The sequence below is a fragment of the Geotrypetes seraphini genome, chromosome 3, assembly GCF_902459505.1.
Source record: "Geotrypetes seraphini chromosome 3, aGeoSer1.1, whole genome shotgun sequence".
Classification (NCBI taxonomy): Eukaryota; Metazoa; Chordata; class Amphibia; order Gymnophiona; family Dermophiidae; genus Geotrypetes; species Geotrypetes seraphini.
Genome location: NC_047086.1, coordinates 29098750 through 29119544, shown reverse-complemented (window position 1 = coordinate 29119544; position 20795 = coordinate 29098750). Strand labels below are relative to the sequence as shown.

General features: G+C 39.1%; 1 protein-coding gene across 2 annotated transcripts in view; it reads left to right on the top strand.

The window, feature by feature from the left end:
• The window catches only part of MDN1 (midasin AAA ATPase 1), a 943760-nt gene that overhangs the window by 698780 nt on the left and 224185 nt on the right, over window positions 1-20795 (top strand). For both annotated transcript variants that reach the window (XM_033936734.1, XM_033936735.1), the window contains exons 68-70: window positions 3965-4059; window positions 17203-17327; window positions 18002-18157. In XM_033936734.1, the coding sequence (XP_033792625.1) occupies window positions 3965-4059; window positions 17203-17327; window positions 18002-18157 (376 nt within the window). The remainder of the gene's footprint in view (window positions 1-3964; window positions 4060-17202; window positions 17328-18001; window positions 18158-20795) is intronic.

The following is a 20795-nucleotide window of genomic DNA, read 5'->3' as shown; positions in this document are numbered from 1 at the left end:
TCGGTATCCAACAGTGTTTCGGTGTTCAATCTGGGCAACTAATTTGTCTTTTCCATATGAAAGTGGAGTTGTTGTGTTTATAGTTCACAGTTCTTAATTAGTTCCTGCTTGGCTACAGCCCACTTGTACTACTGCCAAAAGTCAATGGGTTCTCAGTCTCCACCTGCTGGCAGGTGTTTCGGTCTGGAGGGACTAAAAGAAAGAAAATTAGCAGGTAAGAACCTAATTTATCCTTCAAACATGTTTCTTAACAATAAAGGCCAGCAGATCTGAAACATAGTGGTCACTTGGCAGCCTACCAAAATCATTTTATGGTGTCATTAAATCACAAGATTCTGTTAGTGTTGCTGAACATCTTTATTTACATGGTCAATAGGAAAATACTAGACTGAGGAGCTAGGCCTGTTAGAATACTGCGAATATTTTTGTACTGAATATTCTCAAATATAAACTGGCGTAAACCCCCCCACAAAAAAAAAAAGAAGAAGAAAAGGTCAACGCGAATATAAAATAAGAATTTATATACAAGTACAGTAATGCTCTCCTTTCTTCCCCCTCCCGGGCACCATCTTACTTTTCCTGAGGTGTCCTGGCAGCCCCAGACATAGCCTTAAGCCCTGATAGTCCAGCGGTGAGCCAGAAAACTCACGGCAGCCATATTCAACAGTACCGTATTTTCGCGGATATAACGCGCACCATTGTAAAACGCGCACAGGGGTATAGCGCGCAGAAATCACGATGATATGTACAAAAACTTTTCTATACCGCGCTCAGGCATATAACGCGCATGCTGCACGACTCTCCTCTGGCCACCCCGACTCTCCTTTCGCTCTCCCCGACTCTCCTCTGGCCACCCCGACTCTCCTTTCGCCCTCCCCGACTCTCATCTGGTTGCCCCGACTCACCCTGACTTTCGGTGCACTGCCCCGACTCTCCGTGCCTGTCCCCCTTGAAGTCCTGTCCCCCCTTGAAGGTCTGCCTGTCCCCCCTTGAAGGTCTGCCTGTCCCCCCTTGAAGTCCTGTCCCCCTTGAAGGTCTGCCTGTCCCCCTTGAAGATCTGCCTGTCCCCCCTTGAAGTCCTGTCCCCATCCTGAAAGCCTGATGCCCCCCCTCGACGTCCGATTCTTCTCCCCCTCGGCAGGACCACTCGCACCCCCACCCCGAAGGACCGCCGACTCCCCGACAATATTGGGCCAGGAGGGAGCCCAAATCCTCCTGGCCACGGCGACCCCCTAACCCCACCCCGCACTACATTACGGGCAGGAGGGATCCCAGGCCCTCCTGCCCTCGACGCAAACCCCCTCCCCCCAACGACCGCCCCCCCCCCCAAGAACCTCCGCCCGTCCCCCAGCCGACCCGCGACCCCCCTGGCCGACCCCCACGACACCCCCACCCGCCTTCCCCGTACTTTGTGTAGTTGGGCCAGAAGGGAGCCCAAACCCTCCTGGCCACGGCGACCCCCTAACCCCACCCCGCACTACATTACGGGCAGGAGGGATCCCAGGCCCTCCTGCCCTCGACGCAAACCCCCCTCCCTCCAACGACCGCCCCCCCCCAAGAACCTCCGACCGACCCGCGACCCCCCTGGCCGACCCCCCCACCCCCCTTCCCCGTACCTTTGGAAGTTGGCCGGACAGACGGGAGCCAAACCCGCCTGTCCGGCAGGCAGCCAACGAAGGAATGAGGCCGGATTGGCCCATCCGTCCTAAAGCTCCGCCTACTGGTGGGGCCTAAGGCGCGTGGGCCAATCAGAATAGGCCCTGGAGCCTTAGGTCCCACCTGGGGGCGCGGCCTGAGACACATGGTCGGGTTGGGCCCATGTGCCTCAGGCCGCGCCCCCAGGTGGGACCTAAGGCTCCAGGGCCTATTCTGATTGGCCCACGCGCCTTAGGCCCCACCAGTAGGCGGAGCTTTAGGACGGATGGGCCAATCCGGCCTCATTCCTTCGTTGGCTGCCTGCCGGACAGGCGGGTTTGGCTCCCGTCTGTCCGGCCAACTTCCAAAGGTACGGGGAAGGGGGGTGGGGGGGTCGGCCAGAGGGGTCGCGGGTCGGTCGGAGGGTCTTGGGGGGGGGGCGGTCGTTGGAGGGAGGGGGGTTTGCGTCGAGGGCAGGAGGGCCTGGGATCCCTCCTGCCCGTAATGTAGTGCGGGGTGGGGTTAGGGGGTCGCCGTGGCCAGGAGGGTTTGGGCTCCCTTCTGGCCCAACTACACAAAGTACGGGGAAGGCGGGTGGGGGTGTCGTGGGGGTCGGCCAGGGGGGTCGCGGGTCGGCTGGGGGACGGGCGGAGGTTCTTGGGGGGGGGCGGTCGTTGGGGGGAGGGGGTTTGCGTCGAGGGCAGGAGGGCCTGGGATCCCTCCTGCCCGTAATGTAGTGCGGGGTGGGGTTAGGGGGTCGCCGTGGCCAGGAGGGTTTGGGCTCCCTCCTGGCCCGATATTGTTGGGGAGTCGGCGGTCCTTCGGGGTGAGGGTGCGAGTGGTCCTGCCGGGGGGGGGATGTATCGGACGTCGGGGAGTCGGCCGGGCAAGAGGGCTTGGGCTCCCTCTTGCTCCGATCGTGGATGCGGGTGCGGGTGGGAGCGCGTGCGAGCGGTCGTTCGGGGTGGGGGTGCGAGCGGTCCTGCTGGGGGGGTGAATCGGGCGTCGGGCGGGGTGGGAACTATGTTAAAAAACTTTTGTATACCGCGCTCAGGCATATAACGCGCGAGGGGTATGCGCGGTACGTAAAATCACGTATAACGCGCGCGTTATATCCGCGAAAATACGGTAAGTCTGCACGAGGCAGGAGCATCGCTCCTGGTTCACCTCTGCATCCATTGTATCCCCCACTCTTCTCCCTTCATCCAGTCTCTCTTCCATACAGCATTTTTCTTTATCCCCCTCCCAAGTCTGATCATTCACTCTCTCCTCTTCAGCCTCCTGTCAAGTAGTACCTTTCCCTCTCCATACTACCCTATCCAGAAGCACCTCCCCTTTACCACCACCCCACTTCCAGCAAAATCTCTCCTTCAAAACCTCATATCAAGCAGCACCTCTATTTCCCTCCTCTAAACAGAATTTCCCCTCCCTCTTTACCTCCACCCGAGTAGAGCAGCACCTTTCTCCTTTCCAGCCTCTTAAGTCCAGCAGCATCTGTTCTTCTTGCCTTCCATGTCCAGCAACACCTTCCCCCTCCCTCCCTTTCTTGACCCAAGTCCAGCAACACCTCGCTTCCTTCCTTCCTTCCTTGACCTGAGTCCAGCAGCACCTTTCCCCTCCCCCATTTCTAGCAGCGCCTCTACCTCTCCCTCCCTCCTTACCCCAAACTAAATCCAGCAGCACCTCCTACCTTTCCATCCTCCTTCATGTAGTGTGTCCTCGTATGCCTTGATTATTATAAGTGATAGTGGCAACACTGCAGCGATTCAGTCAGGTAGCTTTGGGACCTTTGCTAGGCTATGCCCCAACTCTTCTGATGCAACTTCTTGTTTCAGAAGGGGGGGTGGCACCAAGCCTAGCAAAGGCTCTGAGGCTGCCCAGTTGAATCTGTGCTGCCGCTTGCATCAATCAAAATAAATGTTGAGGATGGGCCAGAAAAAGAGAGATGCTGTACCTAGGGGAGTGTGGGGGCAGTAGAGAGGTAAAGGTGTTGCTGGAACCAGAGGATAGAAGGAGGAGGGAGGGGGACAAGATGGCTGCATTGGTGTGTGGATGGTTGCGGAGGCGCCACGTACCCCTTGGGGTAATGTACCACAGGTTAGAAACCTTTAGTATATGGGACCTTTTGCTACTGTAGCAGAAGCACATTGAAGCTTTCCATAAAGAGCCAGCCTTTATACTGGTGATGTAAGTGAGAAAAATCAGTTTCTCTGCCTCCATTTGCTGGTAGGAAGGGGGATACAACCCATTCGTACAAACTAGTTCAGCAGTACAAAAGGAAAGGAAATTAACAGGTATGTCTAAATTTCACCTTAATTGTCTTCCTCAGGATTGGGAGGAGCAAGCCAGTCGAACCCTGTCTTTGCGAAAACATCTCAACTCGGTGACTAAACTGATCATCCAGTGGCGCAAGCTGGAGTTAAAGTAAGAGCTGCTGTCTCATTGTCCTCTGAATTGGTTGCTTCTATTTTCTGAGAGAATTAGCACTTAACTGTAACCAGTCATTTTGGGAAGCAGTTAATCATAAATCACTGATTATTTTGTCTTGATAATACAAAAAAATTGTTTTAAACTAGTGCATGCTAAATTTTACTGTTGGAGATATACTGTATCTTATCAGTCTTACAGCTAACAAATTACATGGTTCCATTGCAACTTGGAGAATATGACACATATATATAGTATTAACATGGCTGATTGGCAGGAAAAAGGGCTTTAGGTTTGTTTAGACTTGAGAAAGGGGAGACTGTTCTAAAAGGATGGACTCCGTAAAGTTCAACAAAGGGATAAAGACCATCCTCTTCACAGGCTACTTTAACTAAGGGAGATAGCAGGCTTGTCCCTACTAGGAACACGATAGGGTGCACACAGTAGAGATATGACAAACAAAGTACAGATAGCTAGAATTATCAGGATATAAGTAAATCTAAGCTGAACATAGAACACGATACAGGTATGTGTGCAAATAAGTAGGATTTAGTATGAACATAGTACATGATACTTGTATTATATATGTATATACGTAGGATGATTGATCATGATAAATGTGTGCATATACAGTACATAGGATAATTGATAATGGTATAAATGTGTCTGTATGCTAATTGTATTGTAACACCTGTATAGAACCTCATGTAAACTGCTTTGAATTGACTCCCTAGTCATTAGTAGCGGTATAAAAGCTTTCCATAAACATTAACTGTGATGGAGCAGCTTTTATTTTTTATTTTTTTTTTGGTTTTAAGTTTTTTATTGATTTTTTCATATATCAACAAGTGTTATAAATTATCCATACAATTATCTTAACAATACACTTGATATCTCTATAATGTACTTTATATAAACCATATTTTATATTATTTTTCTTATGAATTTATATAACATATATATTGTAATGATTTAGTCAAATATTATTTAATTATGAACCCTTATCTCTCCCTTTATCACGTTAATTTCACATAATACTATCATTCATTATGATATATTTTTATAATGTATAATAAAGAGAATAAATTCTTTACCCCTTCCCTCCCTCCCTTCTTTAACCATTATCTTATTATGGGAAAAAATTAAAATCAGTCATTGCAAAAATCTGTTAATGGTCCCCAATCCTCTTGAACTTATCCATATATCCTTTTTGTGTTGCAAATGTACGCTCCATCTTATATATATGGCAAACTGAGTTCCACCAAAAATTATAGTTCAATCTGTCATAATTTTTCCAATTATGTGTAATTTGCTGTACTGCTACTCCAGTCAGTATAAATAAAAGTTTATTGTTATTTGATGAAATTTGACTTCGAGCTCTCATTGCAGTACCAAACAAAATCGTATCATATGTCAAGGCTACCGGATTTTCTAACATCCTATTAATTTGAGGCCAAATTGATTTCCAAAATATTAATATGAATGGACAATAGAATAAAAGATGATCTAATGTCCCTGCTTCAAGATGACAATGGCAGCATCTATTAGACTTAGAGCTATCTATTCTATGTAAACGTGTGGGGGTCCATAAAGCTCTATGTAAAATAAAAAACCAAGTTTGTCTCATAGAGGCTGACAATGTACATCTTAACCTCCAAGACCAAAGTCGTGGCCATTGAGATGCATTAATCTGATGCTTAATCTCAATGCTCCAAATGTCTCTAAGACCATTTTTTTTCTTTTTATGTACAAATCCAGATATTAATTTATACCACATTGCGGCCTGGTGACCCATGGAATCTATCTGAAAACATAAGAATTCCATACTATGATAGTTATTAAGGTTTTTCCATTCAGAGAACCCTGTCTGAATGGCCTGCTTCAATTGCATCCATCTGAAATATTGTGATTTATTCAAACCGAATTTATTTTGCAATTGTGAAAACTCAAGCAGTTTACCTTTATTCATTACATCTTCTAAAATACGAATTCCAGCGATCATCCAATGTTTCCAGATAATTTTAAAACCGCCAACTTTGCTCTTTGGATTGAGCCATATTGTTTGAGTCGTTGATTTAGTTATTGGAATAGGAGTTAGATTACTTATATATCTTATAGTTTTCCAAGTATCAACAAATATTTTGTGATCCTTATATAACCTTGGCATTTGAATACTAATAACATGATTCAGACGTAAAGGAAACATTAATCTCCATTCTAACCAGAACCAATCTGGTATATGTTCAATGGGCTCTGGGAGGATCCAATACATACCCTGACGCATAATATAGGCTTGATGGTACCTATAAAAATTTGGAAAATTTACCCCTCCCTCCGCAATTGGTCTTTGTAAAGATACTAGAGCAATTCTGCGGTTTTTTCCAAGCCAAATAAATTTTGTTAACATCTTATCCAATTTTTTATAAAAAGACCCCTGAAAAAAAATTGGTATCATTCCCATTTGGTAACAAACTACTAGTAAGATCATCATTTTTACAGTTTGCACTCTCCCCCACCAAGATATGCACAAAGGATTCCATTGCTCACACATTTCTGACACTTTTTGTAATAAATTTTTTTCATTAATTTTCATAGTCTCATCCACAGTTTTTGTAATCCAAATTCCTAAGTATTTTAATCTTTCTTCTTTCCAAATAAAAGAAAATGAGTCAAATAGACTTTTTGTACAATGTACATTGAGTGGAAGCACTTCTGATTTATTCCAGTTTATTTTATATCCTGAAAATTTTCCAAATTTTTCAATCAATTCGAGCAAATTTGGAATGGTTGTTTCCGGATTTCTCAAATAAAGTAAAATATCATCCGCATATGCTGATAATTTATATTCTCTATCTGAATGCGGAATACCCTGTATCTCCTTTACCTGTTCTATAGCTAACAACAAGGATTCCAAAACGATATCAAAAAGCAAAGGAGATAGTGGGCATCCTTGTCTAACCCCCCTCTGTAGAATAAATTTTTCTGAAAAATTATTATTGATATATAATCTAGCAGCAGGGGAGCTATACAATGCTTTTATTATTTGTATAAATCCGGATCCTATACCAAACCATTCCATTGCCTGAAACATGAAGGACCATTCCACTCTATCAAAAGCTTTTTCAGCATCTAATGAAATAGAGAATGCTGGGTCATTAATGGATTTTGTCAAATATAACATGTGATGTGCCAATCTAGTATTATGAGATGAATGTCTTTGAGTAACGAAACCTGTTTGATGCATATCTATAATGAAAGGGAGAGCTTTAGCCAATCTTAATGCTAATGTCTTAGTTAAAATTTTTCCATCCACATTTATTAAAGATATAGGTCTATAATTTGAAACCAAAGTGGGATCTTTATTTGGCTTAGGTAAAACTATAGTTATTGATTCAGCCATAGTACCTGTAATACAACCTTTATTTAGTTGTGTCTGATACAATTTTAATAAATAGGGCATTATAATGTTTTGAAATGATTTATAAAACTCTACTGTATAACCATCTCCACCTGGAGCGGATCCAACCCTAAGGGATTTCAAAGCTGTATCTAACTCTTTTAAGGATATTGGCTCTTCTAAACTTCGTTTTATATGTTCAGGAATCTTTGGTCCCTCTATTAACTTTAAAAAATCTAAACCATCCTTTTCCTTTTTCGAATAAGGCTCAGAGGAATACAAATCTTTATAAAATTTTAAAAACTGTTTTATAATGGGATTAATTTGAGATAACATTTCACCATTCTCATTTTGAATAGCAATTATTTTTGTTTTTCTTTTTTTTGCTTTAAGATAATTTGCTAGCATTCTTCCCGCCTTATTCGAATTTCCATAATACAAAGCTTGCTGTACAAATAGATCTTTTCTAATAATTTTTGAAGAAATTTCATTATTTACCTTTAGCTTTTAAAAGTTCTTGTTGTGGAGGGGCGTGGCTTAACGCGAACACGAATGGACGTGTGATCGCGAAGCTCCTCTTCATCTAGGCAACGGAAGATAAAAATATTATTCCCTTTTTGAAGATTTCATCAAAAAAAAAATTATTAATGATGTTGATACTACCCTCTTATGCCTGAAGTTGAAATCTGTGAGAGTAACAGCTGAAAAGTCAGAGTGCCGTTTTTCCTCAGTGCTGGAACGAAGCGGTATTAAGGTTTGAATTGCTGATTCGTGAAAGATAAAACTTTAAAAATCAAGCCATTTCTAAAATGATAAAAATCAGGCACTGAGTCGGAGCCCTAAGGGTGAAGAGTCAAGGAGATCCTGAGAGAGATGAAAGTAAAATTGCCGGTTTTTCAGTGCTGAATCGGCAAGACATCGGGTAGATAACTGACGGGAAAAAGAGGGAAAAAAAATCTATCAACGGAGATTATCGGATAATACTGCTGGTATTGAAGGAAGACCTGAAAGGAAAGAGACAGTGAGATTGTTTTTTGAAGAAATAAACTGAAAACCGCCGACATAAAAAAAAAGCTGAGGGGAAGTGCGACATTGGGAGATATAACAGAAAAGAGAAGAAGAAAAATAAAGAAAAAACTATCAAATAAAAATCCTGCTGCCTGAAGTTAGAACTAAATCCTGGGAAAGGAAAAAAAAAAAAAATTTTTGGATGGAATGACTGACAAAGATTTGATGACATCTCAGTGCTAATATAAAGCAACAAGAAAATTTGCTGGTATAATAAGATATCAAAGAAAGATTACTGGGAATTGTGACTGAAAGATACTATTGTGTCTCCTAATAAATATAAATAAAGTAAAATCTAAGAAAAAGAAAACAACAACATGGCAAGTACCAGACAAAACAAAAATGAGGCTGGTATGTCAGCAAAAAGACAAAAGCAAGATCAAATAACACCAAGCAAGATCCCACTTCCTGTTGAAGAATCTGACATATTGAGTAAAGCTGAAGTTATGGAAGAACTAAGACAAATTAAACAAATGCTAAAGGAAACTGTAACCAATATGTCGGATATGAAGGAAGAAATATTGAACATCTACAGACAAATGGAAGTTAATAATAAAAGAACAACTGTACTAGAATCTAAAATGGAGGTCATAGAAAGTGAAACAAAAAGATGCAAAAATGACAGTCTGGAATTGAACAAATTGAAAAATCAACTGGAAGACTATGAGAATCGAGGAAGAAGGAAAAATATTAAACTTTTTGGAATACAAGAAAATTTAGAAGGAAAAAATGCTATACATTTTCTAGAAAACTTAATTCCAAAATTATTACAACTAGACTTGAAACAACCACTAGAAATAGAAAGGGCGCATAGGATCCCAGTTAAAAATGTAGAAAATCAAGGCAGGCCTAGACCACTAATATTCAAAATGCTTAGATACCAACAAGCATTAGAAATATTAAATGCTGCCAAAAAAGACAAAAATCTAAACTATAAAGGATCCAGAATATGGTTTTTGCCGGACTTTGCTAAAAACACAGCAAATAAAAGAAAGAGACTATTAGATATGAGACCACAACTAAAAGAAAAAGGATATAAATATGGTCTATATTATCCGGCAAAAATGAGAGTATCATCAGGAGATAAATCCTTATACTTCGAGGATCCAGAAAAACTAAAAGCCTTTCTTTCTAAATCAGAACCTATGACATTTTAATATAAGTATTAAGATTGGTTTTGATAACATTATAAGAAATTATTAAAGTATGAGATATTGAAATACTGAAGAAAGAAAAATATGATCTAAAAAAAAAAAAAAAAAAAAGACAATAATAATATAAAGAGAAAAGTATAAGATATAAGAAATAATATCAATACCATATTAAATATAAGTTTAAGATATAATATTTATGAAGTAAAATATACTAAGTAAATTAAAAAAAAAAAAAATTGATGAAAGAATAAAGAAACATTAATGAAATGTTAAGAACAAAAATGATTACAGATAGTAAAGAGTAATATAGATAGATAGAAAGGGATATTGATAGAATGTTGGTTGCCTAGGGGGGAGGGGAATGTTCGGGTTGCTGTTCCAATGTGTATCCTTAAGCAGTCATTATATTGGGTGGGAAGGGGAGGGAAAATGAAGGGATTTATTAGAATGTTTAAAGAAAATATTAATAAGATATTGGATATTTCAGGGGTAAATATGTGTGTCATAGAGAATAATTTTTGGTTTTTAAATATGAAAGAAGAGGGGAAAAAGATTATAATGAGAAGTATTAAAATATATAATGTCTTTTAAGATATATTCTATTAATGTCAATGGCCTGAATCACGTAATCAAAAGGAAAAAAGTATTAACATTTTTAAAAAAGCAAAATGCGGATATTTACTGTCTGCAGGAGACCCATCTTAGTATAAAGGAATCACAGAAACTATCGGGTGGGTGGGTAAAGGAATGTTTTTTTGCTCCAGCAGAGGGTAAAAAAGCAGGGGTAGCAATTCTTATAAATAAAAAATGTATGGCCAAGATTAAGGTAAAAAATTCAGATCCACATGGAAGATGGATACATATTGATATAGGTATGGGAAATGATGCCCTGACGTTGTTTAATATATATGCCCCTAATTCGAATCAATCAGAATTTTTTAAAAAGTTACAGAATATGTTATTACCACTGGCTGCTTCTAATTTAGTGGTGGCTGGAGATTTTAATGCTGTAATGGATCCATTATTGGATAAAAAACCAGGTAAAAGTATAAAATCTTTAGGTTTAGATAATTTGGTTCAATCATGTGATTTGAAAGATATATGGCGTATTCTTCATTTTAATGATCAGGAATTTTCATTTTGTTCACAGGTTCATAAATCATTTTCAAGAATAGATTATATTTTTGTTTCAACAAATAAAGTGCAACAGGTGATTAAAGCTTCCATAGATCCTATTATTATTTCGGATCATGCGGGAGTATGGATAGAATTACAATTAGATCAATTAGAGAATGATAGACCTCTTTGGAGATTTGATAATGCATTGCTTGTGGATGACAAATTTTTGGAAAATTTTAAAACACAAATTAACGATTTCTTTCTAATAAATTTAGTGGAAGATACATCTATAGAGAATTTATGGGATGCATTTAAAGCAACTATGAGGGGTAATATTATATCATATTCAGCTTTTATTAGGAAACAGATTAAAATACAATATATAGAATTAGAAAAAGAAATAAAAATATTAGAAGCTAAATTGGTAAGTAAATGGGAATATAAAGTTTTGCAAGCTCTTTTGAAAGCAAAAGGTAAATATAATGAATTAACTTCAAAAATGATAAGAAGAGATTTGTTTTCCAAGCAAACAATGTATTATGGAAATTCTAATAAGGCGGGAAGATTATTGGCAAATTATCTTAAAGCAAAAAAAAGAAGAACTAACATTAATGGAATAAAAGATAAAAATGGTATAATAACAAATCAAACAAATATAATATTAAAACAATTTTTAAAATTTTATAAGGACCTGTATTCTTCCGAGCCTTATTTGGAGAGACAAAAAGATGGAAAAAATTTTTTAGATTTAATCAATGGACCTAAGATTCCTGATCATATAAGAACATAAGCAGTGCCTCCGCCGGGTCAGACCATAGGTCCATCCTGCCCGGCAGTCCGCTCGCGCGGCGGCCCAAACAGGTCACGACCTATCTGCATCACCAGAAGGGGCTCACTTGCCACCTTGTTTTCTCATTTAAGTCCTATCTTCCCATCGTAGTCCTAACCCTCCGGTCTTGCACATGCACGACCTATTGGGTTACTATACTTATTACCTGGTTAGCTTTCTATACCTGTGTTACATCCCAGCATCTCTCTCAGTATCCCACGATCCCTTTATCCCTCAGGAATCCGTCCAATCCCTGTTTGAATCCCTGTACCGTACTCTGCCTGATCACTTCTTCCGGTAGCGCATTCCATGTGTCCACGACCCTTTGGGTGAAAAAAAACTTCCTTGCATTTGTTTTGAACCTATCTCCCTTCAGTTTCTCCGAATGCCCCCTCGTACTTGTTGTCCCCTTCAGTCTGAAGAATCTGTCCCTATCCACCCTCTCTATGCCCCTCATGATCTTGAAGGTCTCTATCATATCTCCCCTGAGTCTCCTTTTTTCCAGAGAGAAGAGCCCCAGCCTATCTAATCTCTCGGTGTATGGGCAGTTTTCCAGCCCCTTTACCAGTTTCGTTGCTCTCCTTTGGACTCTCTCAAGTACCGCCATGTCCTTCTTGAGGTGCGGCGACCAATACTGAACGCAGTATTCCAGATGTGGACGCACCATCGCTCGATACAATGGCATGACGACTTCCCGCGTCCTGGTTGTTATGCCCCTCTTTATGATGCCTATATCATTAAAAGAATTAGAAACAGCATTGAGATCTCTTAGAGTTGGATCCGCTCCAGGTGGTGATGGATATACAGTAGAATTTTACAAAACATTTCAAAGTGTCCTTTCCCCATATTTACTAAATTTATATCAGACACAACTTATAAAAGGTAATATTAAAGGTACTATGGCTGAATCAATAATAATTGTTTTACCTAAGCCAAATAAAGATCCTACTTTGGTTTCAAACTACAGGCCTATATCTTTGATAAATGTGGATAATAAACTTTTGGCGAAAATTTTGGCTTTGAGATTAGCCAAAGCTCTCCCACATATTATAGATATGCATCAAACGGGTTTCGTTGCTAAAAGACTTTCCTCTAATAACTCTAGATTATTGTTTCACATGTTAAACTTATCAAAAAAAAATGGATGAACCGGTTTTTACTGTTTCATTAGATGCTGAAAAAGCATTTGATAGGATAGAATGGAATTTTATGTATCAGGCTTTAGAATGGTTTGGTATAGGTTCTGGATTTATACAAATGATAAAAACATTGTATAGCTTCCCAATTGCAAGACTAAATATTAATAATAAGATATCTGATGGTTTTCAATTGCAGAGGGGAGTTAGACAAGGTTGTCCTTTATCTCCTTTGTTATTTGATGTTGTATTAGAACCCTTATTGTTAGCAAAACAGCAAACGAGGGAGATACAAGGTATTCCATATTCAGATATGGAATATAAAATTTCGGCTTATGCTGACGATATTTTACTTTATTTGAGAAATCCAGAGTCTACCTTATCTTCTTTATTGGAATTAATTGATAAGTTTGGCAAATTTTCAGGTTATAAAATTAATTGGAATAAATCTGAAATTATACCTTTAAATATTCATTGTGTAAAAGGATTATTTGACACTTTTCCATTCATATGGAAAGAAGAAGGATTTAAATATCTTGGCATTCAAGTTAAAAATACAATTGAAGATACCGTAAAAGAGAATGAAAAATATATACTTAAAAAAGTTACGGAGTTATGTGAGCAATGGAACCCTTTACATATTTCTTGGTGGGGGAGAGTACAAACTATTAAAATGATGATGTTGCCTGTAGTTTGCTACCAAATGAGTATGATACCTATTTATTTTCAGGGGTCCTTTTATAAAAAGCTTAATAGTATTTTAACAAAATTTCTTTGGCTTGGTAAAACACCTAGAATAGCTTTAGTAACTTTGCAAAAATCAATTAAGGAGGGAGGGGTAAATTTTCCAAATTTTTATAGGTACCATCAAGCCTATATTCTACGTCAGGGTATGTATTGGATCCTCCCAGAACTTATGGATAATGCACCGGATTGGTTATATTTAGAATGGCGCCTTATGTTTCCCCTAAATTTAGTTCATTTGCCAAGTATTAACATACCTAGAAGATACAGAGAAAATAAAATATTAATGGATACTTGGAAAACGTTGAGGTTTATTGATAAATTAACACCTATCCCAATAAACAAATCAACTAATCAATCTATATGGATAAACTCCAAGATCAAAATTGGCGGAGCTCAAATCCTTTGGAAGAACTGGATTATTGCAGGCATTAGATCTCTAGACGATGTTATTTCAGAAGGTAAACTGCTGGATTTTTCACAACTGCAACATAGATTTGGTCTTAATAAAACACAAAGTTTTAAATGGTTGCAATTGAAGCAGGCCATTCAGGTTGGGTTCCCTGAATGGAAAACATTAAATAATCAATATAGTTTAAAGTTCTTATGTTTTCAAGCAGACTTCCTAGGACATCAAGCCGCATTGTGGTATAAATTAATATCTGGATATTTGAATAAAAAACCAAAAAATGGTCTAAGAGATATTTGGAGCATTGAGATTAAGCATCAAATTAATGCATCTCAATGGCCACTAATTTGGTCTTGGAGAATGGTATGTACAGTGTCAGCATCTACTTGGAAATGCAAAATTAGATCCGGTAACATCACTCCTTACAAGCTAAAAAGAAAATACTTAAATTATTCCAAGCTCCACAATAGTAATATTATTAAAATTTAACAATTTATATATCTCTACTTTCTTATTTATATGGATACTTTCATCTATTCCAAGTTTATTATGTTAAGTGTAATTAAATGTATATTAAAATATTTTGAATTTATAAAATTCTTATCTAGGATAAGTTTACTAAAAATCATTAAGCAAACACTTTATCTTCCATACCTATAATCATTCTTCATATTCATTACTTTTTTATTCCATAATATCCATTCATCCAAAATTAGAAGGTAAAAATTATAATCAAATTAAAATCTATCATAACCCATTCTCTTTCTCATTCTTTTTCCTATTTTAATCATTCAATTAAAATCTTTAGTGAGTTCTATGCATAAACTTTCCTCTATATCCTGTGGAGGACTGTGTCTTAAAAAGAATGGATTCAGCATATATCTGAGTCATAAAACCTATCTATCCTATAAAGATATTATTCTTTCCTATCCAAGACATTTTATTTCATTCTACATATTATATCCTATGTTTAATATTTTTTCAGTTCGTGTAGTCCCTCTGGTACGAACGCCTTTTTTTTTTTTTTTTAATAACTTCCTCTTCAAAGTCCCTCTTCTTCCTCCGTAGACGTGATGATGTGAAACAAACCAATCCTCTTCACTTCCGGTGCAGTTCATTGGTTAAATGAAGATTTCCTGCCGATGCATACTCCTTCGCGTATTTTTCAGCAATGTCTTAGCAAATCACCATATTTCGGGCATATTCGTGGCACTGAGGGAATATCTGGCAGGAAGATAGTTATTCTTTATTCTCCTCAGCCGATCAGAAAATCCGACGCTATCAATCCATTCCCAGAGTCGTGCACTGTAACCGAGGGGAAGTCAACACTCGGCCCCTCTTCGCGTCACTCATTTATCTACGTCTTCATCGAGTCAAGTTCCATGCTCGTGACAACGACCTTCTTTATTTTTAAAAGTAAGTTGAATTCCATACATTCGAAACAGTTGACTCAATCTGTTGTTTTGTTTTTTTTTCCCAGAGTATATTTGCAGTAACGATTTAAAATAAAATAAAATATAAACAGAATCATTTGATATAAGTTCAATCTTAGTATTTAAGAAGTCATTGGTTGTTCACATTGTTCTAGATATTCTGCTAATTTCTTGTGATCAGTGAAGTTTTGCGTTTTATTTCCCAAAGTTACTTTCATAACCGCTGGATAAAGAAGTCCGTATCTTGCCCCTAGTGCCCTTAATTGAGGTCTTAAATCCAGTAGTTGTTTTCTTTTGAAGGCAGTTTCTCTGGCAAAATCCGGTACAATGTGTATACGTGCATCCTGACATCGTAAATTTTTATTTTCCTTAGCCAGCTGACATATTTCAGCAACATGTTGGTATCTTAATAATTTAAATATTAGAGTTCTTGGACCTTTTTGTACTGCTGTTTTTTGTCCTGGTATTCTGTGAGCTCTTTCAATTTCAAGAGGCGCTTTGGATTTCAGAGGCAGGATTTTTGGAAGGAAGATGATGGAAGGAAGGTGATGCAAGGAAGGTGATGGGATCATTTTTTTCCACTCCTTCAGGCATCCCTATAATTCTTAAATTATTTCTTTTTTCTCTATTTAAACAATCTTCCAAGTCTCTCTTTATTATTTCCATTTCTTTCCAAGCTTTTTTATTTTGCATAACTTCAGTATGTACCTCTTCCGATTTTTCTTCTAAGTGAGTTATTTTGTTATCAATTAGGTTCACTCTTTTTGTGAGTATGGCTACGTCGTCAATTGCCTTTTGAAGTTGTTTTTTGATTTCTAAAATGATATCTTTGATCTGTCTTATTTCTGCCATCATGTCTGGATCTCCTTCTGAAGGCAGCGGAACCTTTGAAGGTGTTCCTGGTTCAGTCTTTGATCTTTTATTACTGCTTGTTCCAGATCCTCCGGCTCCTGCATCGTTTTTATTTTGTTTACCCGATGCCATTTTCTTCTTATCCACCTTTTTTTTCAGCGAAATATCGATTTTGGAGCTTTTAAATTTGAAATAATAGCTTGTCTGACACGGAGCACTGCTATTACCCGACCATTTGCTTGCGTGTCCAAGCCACGCCCCTATGGAGCAGCTTTTAAACTAGAATATGGGAGATGGTAAATAATCACATGAGGATGCTCTATGAAACTAACAGCCAACAGATGATGATAAATTGTAGACCATATATTTTTCTTTACACGCAATTAAGCTTTGGAATCTATTGCTAGAGGTTGTGGACAGGGTCACTTTCATGATAGGGAGGGTTTTTTTTTTTGTTTGTTTGTTTATTTTTTTTTTTCTAATTCCTGAAAGAAACATTAACAATGATTATTTTATCTAATTTCTTATATAACATCTACAAGCCTGAAAACTATCAAGGTGTGGGTAGTAGGTCGTTTTCTGTCTTTGGAGAGCTGTCTGAGTTTGTACCTAAGTTACTGGAAAGTTAAATGAGTTGCCCAAGAATACAAGATGTTGCAGTGGGATTTGAACCTAGCTCCTCCAGTTCTCATCCTGCTGCTGTAACCATTAGGCTACTCCTTCACTCCAGGTAGATTTGGGAAAACCATCGCTTGCCATGGAAATGCAATATAAGAATGATCTGTTTTATGGGATATACTGGGTACTTGTGTGACCATTATTGAAGACAGGATGTTGGGCTCAGTGAACCTTGACCTTAATCTCCATGGTTTATATGAGTATTATGTTACTTTCAAGCAAAGGTCTGCCCAAGATGGGGAAAAATGTTGAGCCATCCAGTTCTGGGACTTAAAAGTTAGATTTTCATTATTCATATGGATTTTTTCCCCATCTTTATAGCTGCTGGTCTCTCAGCCTTGACAATGCAGTAAAACGGCACACAGAAAAGTCTACAAAGCACTGGTTTTCCATCTATCAGCTCATCGAAAAGTACCTGCAGGGGCAAACCGTGGGGCAGGTGGAAGGTAATGCAATTATTTTGCTCCAGGCTGGAGGGGTTGCGGGCAAGAAAACAAGAATGAAGATTGAGGGCATGAGTTGTCAGGACACACAAAGTGGAACCAATAACATGAGTAGACATAAAAGGTTCAATTAAGGAAAAGCTTATGACTTGCCTTTCACAAACTGAAAGGTAGATTTTAATAGCTCTCATTATTGCTGGATTTGTGGATTTGCATTTACGAAGCAAATAACACACTACGTGCTTGGAAATGGTGGTTATATAAAATTGTTGAAGCCACACTTTTTTCCTTAAAAGGGGGATTTCTAAGGGCTTTATGGCTTACCATGTTTTCTTTTTATCCTTATCTCTTTCTTTTGTAGACTAGCTGAACTTGGGGGTGCTTTAACAAAAGCTTAGTGCATGCTAAATGCTGCGTATCCTATTTTATATATGTGGCTCATATGTCATTTGGCATATACTAATGTCCATTAGCACGGGTGGGTAATAGGGCCCCTTTGACTGTGAGCCTATTAGGGACAGACAAAGTACCTGCATATAATATATGTAAACAGTTTTGGTTGTACCAGAGAGAGGCAGTATATGAACTCCATAACTCTTTATTTTTAGCTTTAGTGGTGAGTATTTAGCTTTGATGTTCCTGCTAAAGGTAGTGCACTTATGTTTTTTTGTGGAAAGGTGGAGACAATACGGGGACATGGACTCTTTCTTCACTTATCACAACCTTGCAGGCATTTATTGAGGGATCCACCCTGGGGGAGTTCCATACTCGCCTCCAGGTCCTACTGGTTTTTCACTGCCATGTGTTGCTGGTCCCTCAAGTGGAGAGGAAAGGTATGAATTTTATTTGCAGATGTTTATTGAATAAAAATACACAATATGATTGTCATCAGAACCATAAGTCTTATCCAGACTGCCTAGTTGACATCCTGGTGTAATACTGCAGTTCCAGCCAATCTCCAGGTTTTCCTTCCTGATTCCTGCTTATTTAATTACTCTCTGTAGTAAGCCAGTAGCCAATGTACAATGTCATAGAAAACCTGAAATACATACAAATAAATGCAACTAAGATAACATATCAAATGCATCTTAATATAGATTTTTATTCCAAGTTTATTATAAGATTTGATAAATCGCCTATTCCAGGTTCTAAGCGATGTACATCTATAAGTTACAAAGTTGGGGTAAACATACAAACTAAAAGAACTTAATATTAAACAAGTTAAAATAACATAAAAGTACATGACATAAAATCACATGACTAGACAAAAGCAACAAGACTGATTAACATGTATGATCAAAGAAGGGTAAAATTATGGGGAGAAATACAATTCAATATAAAAGAAACATTTAAGGTTAAAAACATTAGGAAAAGGGGAGAAATTTAATATAAGATGTAAAAAAGAAAAAATTAAATTAGTCACTAAAAGCGTCTTTGAAAAGGAATCCCTTAAGTTTGCTTTTAAATTTATCTAGCATACTTTCCTCTCTCAAATAAATTGGCAAGGCGTTCCAGGCTAGAGGAGCCGTAACTGAAAAAATGGAGTAACGTCGTGTACCAATAACTTTTAACGACGGAACAACTAATAAGTGTTGTTCAGTTGATCGTAATACTCTCAAAGTATTATAGGGGATTAAAAATTTATAAATAAATGCTGGAGTTTTAAAAATTATAGATTTGAAAGTGAGTAAATTTAATTTGTATATTATGCGATATATAACCGGCAGCCAATGTGCTTTCTCAAGCAAAGGCATAACGTGATCGAATTTCTTAGCGTTTTCAATAATTTTAATCGAGGCATTTTGTATAATTTGTAAGCGTTTGATTTCTTTTTGGGCTATTCCTGTTTATAGTTTTATAACAGTAATTCTTACTAATAAAACATTGATAAAAATAAGAAAATAATGCAGGTACATCAGAATTCAATTTACAACATCAGAGATGAGTACATTTCGTAAATCATGCAGATTTCATGCAATGCTTCTCAATCAATAGGTGCAAGTAGTAGCTTTATATATGTGCTCCATCTATATTACAGGGACAAATTACACTAATATTACAGGGACAAAAATTGTGTGGTGCTAGAGGGAATTACTAGTCTACCGATAGGCCTAGTAAGAGAGTCAGGTTTTGACATTGTATATAGTCCAGATAACTGCCCATTTGGTTTCATTTCTCTGAACCTTGCATTTCTAAACCTTGAAGCTGCTATAAGAAATGCTTTCTTATAAGTCACAGCTAATTTGGCCTATGATAAAGATGGGACCTGATCTAAACTATAAGATCCACTAATTAGGTTTTCAGGCGGCTATGAGTGCTAACATCAGCTGTTTAAACTGCATGTGGTATTTCACTGCAAGCTAAAGTCACTTTTGCTCTCACTGATATATTAAGGGTTTGTGATTTCATGATAGTTGTATTTTATTTCGCGTACCACATGAGGCTGATTTCAGAGATGCAGTATATAAGTGTAAATAAATAGATAAATTTGATGTGTTAACACTTGTAATGCACAGGAGCCTAGCTGGAGTATTCTGGGTTTGCAGTATCTTTATGGCTTGTTTTTTGATGTACAAATTATTGTAGTAATCTGTATAAAATATTAGTTCAGCATCTATGAGTCAAACATGGATGTTTTTATTACATAGAGTTTTATGGACCCCTACAAGATTACAGAAATTAGATAGTAGTAGATCTACCGTATTTTCACGCAAATAACACGCACCCGTATAAAACGCGCACACGTGTATAGCGCGCAGAAATCACGATGATAAGCACAAAAACTTTGGTATAACGCGCTCACGATTATACCGCGCATGCTGCCCGACTCTCCGTTCACCCCCCTGACTTCCGTGCACTGCCCCGCCTCTCCGTGCGCTGTCCCGACTCTCCGTTCACCCCCCCTGACTTCCGTGCACTGCCCCGCCTCTCCGTGCGCTGTCCCGACTCTCCGTTCACCCCCCCCTGACTTCCATGCACTGCCCTGACTTTCCGTGCGCTGTCCCGACTCTCCGTTCACCCCCCCTGACTTCCGTGCACTGCCCTGACTTTCCGTGCGCTGTCCCGACTCTCCGTTCACCCCCCTGACTTCCGTGCACTGCCCCGCCTCTCCGTGCGCTGTCCCGACTCTCCGTTCACCCCCCCCTGACTTCCATGCACTGCCCTGACTTTCCGTGCGCTGTCCCGACTCTCCGTTCACCCCCCCTGACTTCCGTGCACTGCCCTGACTTTCCGTGCGCTGTCCCGACTCTCCGTTCACCCCCCCTGACTTCCGTGCACTGCCCTGACTTTCCGTGCGCTGTCCCGACTCTCCGTTCACCCCCCTGACTTCCGTGCACTGCCCCGCCTCTCCGTGCGCTGTCCCGACTCTCCGTTCACCCCCCCCCGACGTCCGATTCATCCCCCCCCCCCGGCAGGACCATTCGCACCCCCACCCCGAAGGACCGCCGACTCCCCGACAATATCGGGCCA